This window comes from Danio aesculapii, chromosome 10 (assembly GCF_903798145.1).
Source record: "Danio aesculapii chromosome 10, fDanAes4.1, whole genome shotgun sequence".
Taxonomy (NCBI): Eukaryota; Metazoa; Chordata; class Actinopteri; order Cypriniformes; family Danionidae; genus Danio; species Danio aesculapii.
Genome location: NC_079444.1, coordinates 42568653 through 42579975, shown reverse-complemented (window position 1 = coordinate 42579975; position 11323 = coordinate 42568653). Strand labels below are relative to the sequence as shown.

General features: G+C 37.5%; 1 protein-coding gene across 3 annotated transcripts in view; it reads right to left on the bottom strand.

Moving 5' to 3' along the window:
• fgfr1b (fibroblast growth factor receptor 1b) overlaps positions 1-11323 on the bottom strand; it is an 86584-nt gene that overhangs the window by 49821 nt on the left and 25440 nt on the right. For all 3 annotated transcript variants that reach the window (XM_056466563.1, XM_056466566.1, XM_056466567.1), the window contains exon 2: positions 10414-10577. In XM_056466563.1, coding sequence (XP_056322538.1) covers positions 10414-10534 — 121 coding nt within the window. In that variant the 5' untranslated portion in view covers positions 10535-10577. The remainder of the gene's footprint in view (positions 1-10413; positions 10578-11323) is intronic.

Sequence of the window (11323 nt, the reverse complement as noted above, 5' to 3'; positions counted from 1 at the left end):
TTTTGCCAATTTGAAAGGAAAATTGTACTTAATTTCTATAAAACAACTCAGTAAAACACAGCATTGTTTATTATATGTTATTGTATTGATTTAAAATGTATAATTAATAACAACAACGTTTTTGTTATTATCAGTAGTCATTAGAAACATTAAGAATAATAATGATAATTTATTAATAATTATATTATAATTATATTAATTATATTTATAATTTATATATATTTTAATTATATTAATTTTAAAAGTGTATACCAACATTATAAAAATTCTAATCAAATTTAAAGTAAAATATTACTTAATTTCTATAAAACAATTCTGTTAAATGCAGCATTTATTTATTACAGTACATTTAATTGCACCGATTGAAAAGTGTAAAATTAATAATAATACAAATAACAACAACTTTTATTATTATTGTTATTATTATTTATTAGTAGCAGTAGTAGTTAGGGTTGCACAATACTGTAACTCGGTACCAATCGATACTGAAGTTTTAAAAACGTCCATTTCCCGCTAACATTTGAGCGCTGTTGAGCGCGTTCTTAAACAGCGCTGATTTGCCACTGTGTTCTCGTGCTCAACAGAAATGATTGTGATTGGCCGTGAAGGTCATCAGTTCACCGAACTCACCGCTGTTTACTGAGCGTAACCACAGATACAGAGACACTGGAGCATTTTAAAGCCACGATTCATCTGCAGATCGCTCGTATGTCAGCTTATAAACAAACCAGCTGATCAACGTGACTTTAGAACAGGAAGCCGCAAATGGGTTATCGAGAAATGGACGTTTTTAAAAACTTTAGTATCAATTGGTACCGAATTCCAGAATCGTGACAACCCAAATAGTAGTAGTAGTAATTATTAGAAGCTTTAGTAAGAAAAATAAATATTTATTGATATTCTCATTAATATAAAACATTATTAAAACTCTAACTCTCTATTTTGCCATTTTAAAAGGAAATTTGTACTTAATTCCTATAAAACAAACTGTTAAATACTGATTATTTCTTAAACATGCTGCCGAAAAGGTTTTTTCTGGGACACAACATGTGACCCAGACATGTTTATCATGGAATTCATCCATAAATCCACTAAAATCCTCTGAATCTAAAACAGGAAGACATGCGATACTTCCTTTACCAAACAGAGGGAAGAAAAACAAAATGAAACAGTTTAAAGATTAACCTCCTGTGGCCCGTTACACTTATTAGCACTGAGCTTCGCCACATACAAACAATAGGCAGAGAAGCTGCTGACGCCACAGCATACGGACGTCCCATTCACACGGACCCCCCACAGGCCCAAAGTCACACTAATTGTCAAACAAACTAATCCTCCGCTTTTGTGTTTCCGGACAATGCCAGCGGATCCGTAAGAGCCGGAATGGAGAGAAAGAGCCGCAAACAGCAGGTTCCTCAGCCGGTCGCCATGGAGACCTCAGACGAAGGAATTTCCTGGATCACAGGCCTCTTAATCCCGGGATCCACTTTCACTCCAGCATGATTTAAAGAAACACTCCACTTATTTTAGGAAATGGACTCATTTTACAACTCACCTAGAGTTAAACTGTTGAGCTCCACCATATTTGAATCGGCCAATTTTTGAGCCTGGCGGGAGCACTTTTAGCTTAGCTTAGCATAGATCATTGAATCAGATTAGACCAGCAGCATCACGCTTAAAAATGACCAAAGAGGTTTAATAATTTTCCTATTTAATGCGATCAGAATTCCCTTGATCTTTGGGCATATAAGAGATCACTGTAATGAGAAAACTTCCAGAACACAAAGCATTTTTGAAGTTTAAAACAGCTTAAAATGAATCTTTATTCATTAATAGTGTGACTGAACACACACACACACACAAAAAAAAAATCAATGCCATTAATACATCGCTGTTTATTTAGCTCCGCCCACTGATTGACGGCTCTGCTGTAAAAGATCAACACCCACTTCTACATCACTGCCTATTTAGCTCCTCCCACTGATTGATACTGCAGTGGCAAATTACTATTACATAAGTGTCTAAACTCCGCCTCCACAGAAGATCAACGCCCACTTCTACATCACTGCCTATTTAGCTCCTCCCACTGATTGATACTGCAGTGGTAAATTACTATTACATAAGTGTCTAAACTCCGCCTCCACAGAAGATCAACGCCCACTTCTACATCACTGCCTATTTAGCTCCTCCCACTGATTGATACTGCAGTGGTAAATTACTATTTCATAAGTGTCTAAACTCCGCCTCCACAGAAGATCAACGCCCACTTCTACATCACTGCCTATTTAGCTCCTCCCACTGATTGATACTGCAGTGGTAAATTACTATTACATAAGTGTCTAAACTCCACCTCCACAGAAGATCAACGCCCACTTCTACATCACTGCCTGTGTAGCTCCTCCCACAAATTGATACGGCAGTGGTAAATTACTGTTAATGTCTAAACTCCACCTCCACAAAATAAGTTCAACGCCCACTTCTACATCACTATCTGTTTAGCTCCACCCACTGATTGATACTGCAGTAATAAATGACTATTGCATAATGTATAAACTCCGCCTCCACAGAATAAGTTCAACGCCCACTTCTACATCACCGCCTGTTTAGCCCCTCCCACTGATTGATACAGCAGTAATAAATGACTATTGCATAATGTATAAACTCCGCCCTTACAGAATAAGTTCAACGCCCACTTCTACATCACCGCCTGTTTAGCTCCTCCCACTGATTGATACTGCAGTGGTTAATTACTATTAACATCTAAACTCCGCCTCCACAGAATAAGTTCAACGCCCACTTCTACATCACTGCCCGTTTAGCTCCTCCCACTGATTGATACTCCAGCAGTAAATGACATTACATAACATAAAAACACAGCCTCCACAGAAGAGCAACACCTACTTCTACATTACTGCCTGTTTAGGTCCTCCAACTTATTGATACTGCAGTAGTACATTACTATTAATATCTAAACTCCACCTCCACAGAGGAAGATCAATGCCCATTTCTACATCACTGCTTATAGTCAGTGGATGCAGTCCTCCAAGCTCATATTCATTCTGTTTCCACCTGCAGCATGACCACATATTCTATACTGGACATTATTGAAGGTTCAGTGACAAGACTTTTATCTAAGCAGAGTCAGACCTTACTGTCCTAATGAAATCATTAATAATCAAGGCATGATCATATTTTATTGTGGTCAAATAAGTGTAATCTAGAGGCCTTTGCCTTTTATATAAGCCACTTCTGATACCAAATGATCAATAAGAAGTTATTATTTGTTGTTCCTAAAACCAATTTAACCCTCAAAATCCCCCCAGAGTGGATGAACAGCACACAAGGGTTGAAATAAAAATATACTATACTTTATTCTCACACCCTAAACATTTGAATTGACTCTGTATGCCTCGCTGTTATTCAATATTTGCATCTAATATGATTCATTTCCTCTTTTCCTCACACACACAGACTCCTGCAAACCCATTTTGGGCTTTTCAACAATCTTTCACATTAAAATGTCTTTTGCACATAAAACAGCAAAGCAAATAATAACCAGCCACAGTCCTCAACATGCAGAAACTCAAACCATTCCTTTGGAGAAATTAAAAGCAGTTGCCAACAAGAGGAGGCGCGCACCATCTAAAACAGCCCAAATGAGGAGACTGTGAAATTGGAAGCACATTTTGTTTACGGAAAAAAAAAGTGACGTTTTATGACGGCTAGGAAACAATCTGAGTTAGACTGAACAAAACAGAAAAATCACACATGCTTCTACGTCATTCGTTCCAGTCTGAGCGTGTTTTTATCTGTCCCGCAGGTTTGACCTATTCGTTTTGGTCAGTCAATCATGGCTGAAGTGGACAAAATCTGTCATCTCCTCGTTACTCATCCCACGACATCTGTAAAGGTCTTGTGAAATCAAAATAACGTTCCTTTTTTTTGTCTTATGGCCTGTTTCCACTGAGAGGTACAGTATGGGTCGGTACTGGTCACCTTTATCAAGCTTGGGTTTCCACTAACAAGGGTACCCTTTTGGTGGGCGTGGTGTACGACAGAAAGTTTCAGACGACGTCATTTTTACTCTAGGAAATGTCTACAGTAAAGCTGTACAGGTCGTTCACATATCATATGAGAAGCACATCTCACAAAACAGATGCTTTACACACATAAATACTGTATAAATGTTCATTACTAACCTTTCTATCAACATGATTTGATTATAACTGCAGATCAATGATAGAGCGAATTAGTCTACTGTAACGTCTGTAATTATATTAAATAAATAAATGCAACATATTAGAACACATACAGACCCTTACTGTCTCCAATATGATACCAATTACAGAAAAACTACACACAGCAGACATTTAATCCTTATTTGGGTTCAAAAATAACACGAAATATAGCCCACATTCAGAGCAAACCTCTCATATGTGTCTTTAACCTTCAGCAGCACGTGTAGCCTCTTGTAAGAAAATAATTATGTCATTCTGAGTTTATAATAGTCCAAAAGGCGATGATAATAGTTAAACATGACAGTTTGTTCATGTTTTAGGTGGCAGAAGCATCATTTGCTGCTGTTTTCGTGCTCCACTCTCGCGTTTGTCTCTTTCTGAAAGGATCGGATATCAGAAGCGTTTCAATGTTCACGAGCACGTTATTTCTTTATTTCAAATATAGACGTGATCGCGAGCTCTCTGAAGAAAGTGAAGCCGCTCGCACTTTTAGACAGGCTCATAAAATAAAAACAGGACACAGGACACAGCACATTTTGTACTTCTTGGCTTTGTGGCTGTTCATCAGGACGACGCAAGGTTTGTTTGAGCTTGGGTCGACCATGGCTGGTTATTACATGTATATATTATTACGGTGTAATGTCTCGGCTGTTGCTTTGTTTTCATTCTTCTGCTTCTGCAAGTGACACTTCTAGCCCCGCCTTGTGGTACCCTTTGGGTCTGTTGGTACCCTTTGCAAAGGGTGACCAAAAAGTGATACGGTACAGTTTGCTTTTAGATACTCTTTGACGGTGGAAATGGCCATTTACAGATATCTCGAAGTTGTAAAAAAATGCAGGGTTCCACACAATTCCTTCATGTTGTCTCAACACAAATGTATGAGGTTAGCTTAATCGCTTTTAAAGATTTAGATGGATTGAACATCAAACGATTTGTCCCCCAAAAAACTTAAAAATTGTGCTGAATCGGCTCAAGTAGTATAGTGTGTGCCAAAATTCACATTTAGAAGTTAAAAAAACATCCAAAACTTGTAGTTTGTCACCTCATACTTCAGTTTCTCGTCAAATGTTCTGACCAATTAAATGCTGACTAGTATCTGACACCTCCTTCTTCTCATTTGCTATTCATTTGATGCGCTTAAGCTCAACCACTCTCAATGGCAGAGCTGTGATAAAAACAAAACGCTGAAACATGACGAGAGGACGGGCATATAGTAGCCCCTCCCCTTTAAAAAAAAGCAGCCAATAGCATTTCGTTTTATCACAGCTCTGCCAGTGAGAGTGGTTGAGCTCAAGAACATCAAATGAAAAGCAAATGAGAAGAAGGGGCGGGGCTTGTCAGACACTAGAGAGCATTTGATTGGTCAAGATTTGATGAGAAACTGAAGTTTGAAATGACTTGGAAAAAATCGTTGATCCTTGATGCTGTGTTCAAACTAGATGCTGATGAAGCGTCAAGCTTCATGTTAAGTCAATGTAAAGAAACTAATAGACATCCTGCGGCGCAGTTCACACAGATCAGCTTTGCGCATATGACGTGCTTAACACGCAAATTGCTCGAGTTGGAAAATCTAAACATCACTGGACAATAACGTCGTGTGAACCAATCAGGAGCTTGCTCTGTGTGATTATGACGTAGCGCCTATTGTTGGTGTCCCGAGGGGAAATCCACTTGCCAACACCGGACAACAGCTCATCAAACTGGGCTCGGCTCAGTCTGAAGCATCGCTGAAAGTCTCCATCATCCAGGTACAGGTTTCTGCATCTCATTTATATACACTATGAACAGAAGCTACGCTAATTATTTTCTTTATTATCTATTTCCACCTGTGGATAATCATTCCGAGGCCCTCAGAGACTATGCAGCGCCACTGATTCGACCCAAGACCAGCAACGAGATGATCCCAAGGTTTCCATAATCCTGGACCAGGCCGTATCCTAAGAAGCTGCTGTGGTGGTCATGGAGGAGTGGAGAGCATAAGACTGATTCCTGTGAGGCTCCGGAGACAGACGAGTCTCGCTGATGTCCAGCTTCTCCAGCGCCTAGACTGCAGCTCTGCACAAGAAGTTTGGCCAAAGGAGAAATGGTCGTGCCCAACTGAGCCTGGTTTCTCTCAAGGTTTTTTAATTCTTCACTTTCGCCAATTGGTGAAGTTATTTCCTCGCCGCTGTCGCAACTGGCTTGCATAGTTCAGGATCTGTAGAGCTGTGCATCGATGCATTACTCTTCAGTGGACTCTCAGTAGTGATTATTAAACCACACTGAAGTGAACTAAACTTAAACACTGAAAACTGAACTGACACCGTTTACACAATCTCTGACACAATCTACATTGTAAAAGCGCTATACAAATAAAGGTGAATTGAATTGAAGGTATAGTTTCTGGAGGAGTTGATGAACTCAGAGCTGGGTGCACCTCTGAAATTAAGATCTAGTGGATTACGACATGGCGCCGAACGAATCTACACTGTTTTTCAGCCTTCCTAAAGCACATAAACACAGCTACTCTCTCAATAAAATTCATGTTAGCCATTTAGCAACGAAGCTAGAGTCACCAGGCAGACAGAAGCCTAGCCATGACATGAATCCGCATCTATTGTGAAGTGAATTTGAAGCGCGAATGAAGTGAGTAAACGGAAAATGTTAACACGTCTATTTACGCGCAATTTATTTGCACGTGCTGTGCCTGGTGTGAGCACAGCAGTAAGGTGGAATTGACAAGCTTCAAACTTTAGATGTTTATTTCTTCTAAATGTGAATTTTATCACTGTTTTGGAGCACACTAGCTTAAAGATATCTTTAAGACTAACATACTAAAAAATAAATAACTTTAAATGCCTAAAAATCTTTGCATTTTCGATCATTACAAGCCTCTTAATGAAAAAGCCTCAATAAAGCAAGCACTGGATCCTTACAGCCATCCGCCTCTCATAGTGGTGTACTTGGCTGGGAACCAGTAGAGGAAGTCATTGGCTGGATGGATTGATGCTGGGATTTCCTGCCTGGCTAATGATACCGAGTCCCTACAAGAAGTCAATTCAGGCTAACAAACAAGGAACAGCAAATATAGAAATATGATCTATGGCAATATATGCAAATTACATATCTATATAAAGTGTGAAATACCTATATAGTGAAGTGCTAAAAAAACAAAAGAGAAGCCAAAAAAAAAAAAAAATAGCAGCAAATGATGCTTCTGCAACCCAAATATCTATATGTTTAGATTTCACAGCTACAATAGTAATAAAATAAAAATATTCACATTAAGACACAACAGACGGCTTTGTATGAGATGTGTAAGGAGCTAGTGCTACACACAGGAGCAGTTTGAGGGCAAAAATCAGAGAAATGTCTGAAATGCAACAGCATCTGCAGCTGTGGGAACTGTAGTATAAGCAGAATAATTGACTGCAAACCTGTGAAATAGCTCAAACCTGCCGGAACTACTTTAGCTGTGCATTTATCTGAAACTAATGGCACATCTTATGTTGCTAGGCAACGTCTGAATCAGCTGGGTATTGTGCGTGAGTGTTGATATTAATATAATGTTAATATTTAATAATATTGTGATGTCATGATTAGTGAAGTCATACATCACCAGATAACCCAAAACAGCGACCGCTAGTCTCTCCTCCATCTTCAGAAAGTCTCCGTAGTCGTCTTGACAACACAAACACTGCTGTGACCTAAACGGAAACCCCGCCTCTGCTTTCATTTGATTGGAGAATGAAACCGAGACGACTGACATAACGCATGTTTCTGCTCACAGTCGACTGTTTTTAAACTGCGAGCGCACAGCGCACAACGGCAAAAACGCGTGTCGCAACAGGCGGCTAAAACGTAAGCCGTGCAGGACACATAAGCAGCGCGCACAACGCTCACGGCCATTTTAAACCTTTCTAAAAGGCACCTCTCAATGCAAAAAGCACATTCGGTGTGATCGGCTCCTTAGAATGCTCATCAGCCAATTAGAATCAAGCATTAAAAAGCCCTATAGTATAAGTACATTTGTTAGCCTATATTTCCAAATATTGCAAATGTTTTTGAATTTCAACTATTATATTTACACATATGTTCATGTATGTTCTAATTATAATAATAAATAAGAAGAACAACTAAGGACTAATAAATTATTATTGTTGTTGTTGTTGTTGTTATTATCATTATTATTATTATTTATTGCTATCATCATCATCATCATTACAGTATTACTTATTAATCATAATAATATTTTGTTATTAATATCAAGTATTATATATATATATATATATATATATATATATATATATATATATATATATATATATATATATATATATATATATATATATATATATATATATATATATATATATATATATATATTACAATATATCACAAATAATCAAATAAACCTTAATAAAAAGTAATCCATAACTGATATAGCACCAATAATAAATTACTACTACTATTAATATTATTATTATTATTATTATTATTATCATCATCATCATTATTACTATTATTATTATCATTAATGTTGGTAACGAATAAATTATTATTATTATTATCATATACATTATTAGATCACTAATATTATTATTATTATATTATTATAGGGCATCACGGTGGTGCAGTGGGTAGCACAATCACCTCACAGCAAGAAAGTCGTTGGTTCGAGCCTCGGCTGGGTCAGTTAGCATTTCTGTGTGAAGTTTGCATGTTCTCCCCGTGTTCACGTGGGTTTTCTCCAGGTGCTACGGTTTCCCCCATAAGTTCAATAACATCTGGTATAGGTGAATTGGGCAAGTTAAATTGTCCGTTGTGTGTGTGTGAGAATGAGTGTGTATGAATGTTTCCCAGTGATTGGTTGCAGCTGGAAGGACATCCGCTGCATAAAACATATGCTGGATAAGTTGGCGGTTCATTCCGCTGTGGCGACCGCAGATTAATAAAGGGACTAAGCTGAAAAGAAAATGAATGAATGAATGACTATTATTATTATTATTATACTTCTACAATTATTACATTTCATTAAAATAATATAAATCATTATAATTAATATTATTAATAATTATAATAATCATAAGAACTTTTTTTCGAATAGAAAATCTAAAATATTACCAATATATTCCCCTAAGATATTACAATATATCATAAATAAATCCTTATAAAAAGTACTTCATAAGTGATATGGCACCAATAAATAAATCAAAAGTATCCTCTGATTACAACAGAGGCCTAATTTGTGCCTGATATTTCAGCCTGTGCAATGGCAGTGCATTCCTCCAATATTCATCCAAACCTCTAAGGTTTCAAGAAAGACCCCAAAGCCCCGCTGATGCATAAAGGAGAAAAAAGAGACGCATCTGGAGGATAATGAGTTCCAGCTCTGCTCATTGACTGCACATCAAACACAGAGAAGCAAAACCTCAGATGAACACCAGCCCGCAGTTCAACAGTAAAGCATGCTTCTTTTTGTACATTCATTTTTTTTGTACATTCATTCTGCACCTCCGACTGTGAACCAATACTATTATAGTTTTGCATTTTAATTATTTATTTTTAATACCATTTCATTTTTTAATACCATTTTTGCCGTAAAGTTTGGTTTGGATTTAGTCGGTTTCGTTAATGTTTTGTTATAGTTTTAGTTTAGTTTTGCATTGTTTTAAATTTAGCATTTATTTTTATAATATCTTTTAATTTGCTGTAAATTTCAGTTTAAATTAAGTTGGTTTCATTAATGGTTTTGGTAGTTTTCATATATAGTGTGTGTGTGTGTGAATTTACAGCTCAAAATACCACACAGATAATGTTTTCCAACTATCTGAAACTGCCCCTTTTAGGCTTTGATCCCAATTGTGGCCTTTTGGTGACTGTCACTTTAAATTCAAATGAGATTGTAGTGTTTTAATAAGAGGGCGGAGCTACAAATGCCTGTGCATCAGCATAGCGGCAGATTCAAAAACAAGCCTAACGTTGTCTGTGTCAAATCTGAAAATGTGTGCGTCGGTGTGTGCTTCATGCTTCAGTCAGTCTATAGAGACTCCTGTCGCTGTTCATTTGTGCTTCATCTAAAACTCCACATCTATAATCCTCTTAGTCTATGCTCACATTATCTTTAGCAGCTCAAACACTCCAATGGCGGATTTTCCTATCATTTCATTTCAGTTAATGTTTGGGAAAAGCTGACCTTGTTCGGTGACGGCGGGCCGTGATTGGACAGAGCAGAGCTGGGTTAGGATCAGCAACAGGAGAAGCAGACGCCAAGATTTCAGCATCCTGAGAGAAGCGGCGGCTGACGAAGAGATCATTCACACACACAGCGACCCATCAACACCAGCAGCATACAGAGACCTGATAAAGAGAACACACACTAGTTAACACACCACAGAAAACAATAGGAGACCATACCTGTCAACACTGGGATGTGAAAATAAAGGATATGCCCGCCATAATAAGGGATTCCACCGACCATTACTAAATATGTTCATCTGGAGCTGCTTCATTGTAAATAAACAGTTAAATGATCAGTAATATGTTTTACTGTTATTATTTACAAAAGAAAAGGAAATAGTATACATTAGCAGCAAAAAGATTAGCAAACAGTTCAGCTTATTAAACCTAATAGCTATTATAATGAAACAGAACCAAGCTATCAAATCTCATTAGCCATTTCTTTACTGTATAACTTACAAAAGCAATGAATGAATCTCTGGTTTATTTAGATTTTTTCGACCACCAAGATTGACATGTTTAGATATTTTTATTATTATTATTAATTATGTGTGTATGTCTGTTCAAACACGCACACAAAACCCAGACTTTCACTTAAACGCGTGTACAGAATCCGTTTGGGAAACATCGTCTATTTATCACTGTGGAGCGCGTCAGCTGACAGTCACGCACCGCTATATGACTGTTTTGAGGATTGCATATGAAGGGGAGACGGCACCTGTAATGAAAAGGAAAGGGAATCCCGCCATTTAATATTTATTTCAAAGTGTTTTCATGCCTAAACAAAGCGAAAGCACAGTTAAGACTCAATTTAAGAGCAAGGTGGTTCGGCGGTATGGGTTGAGTATAGGGAGGCTTGGCTCTTT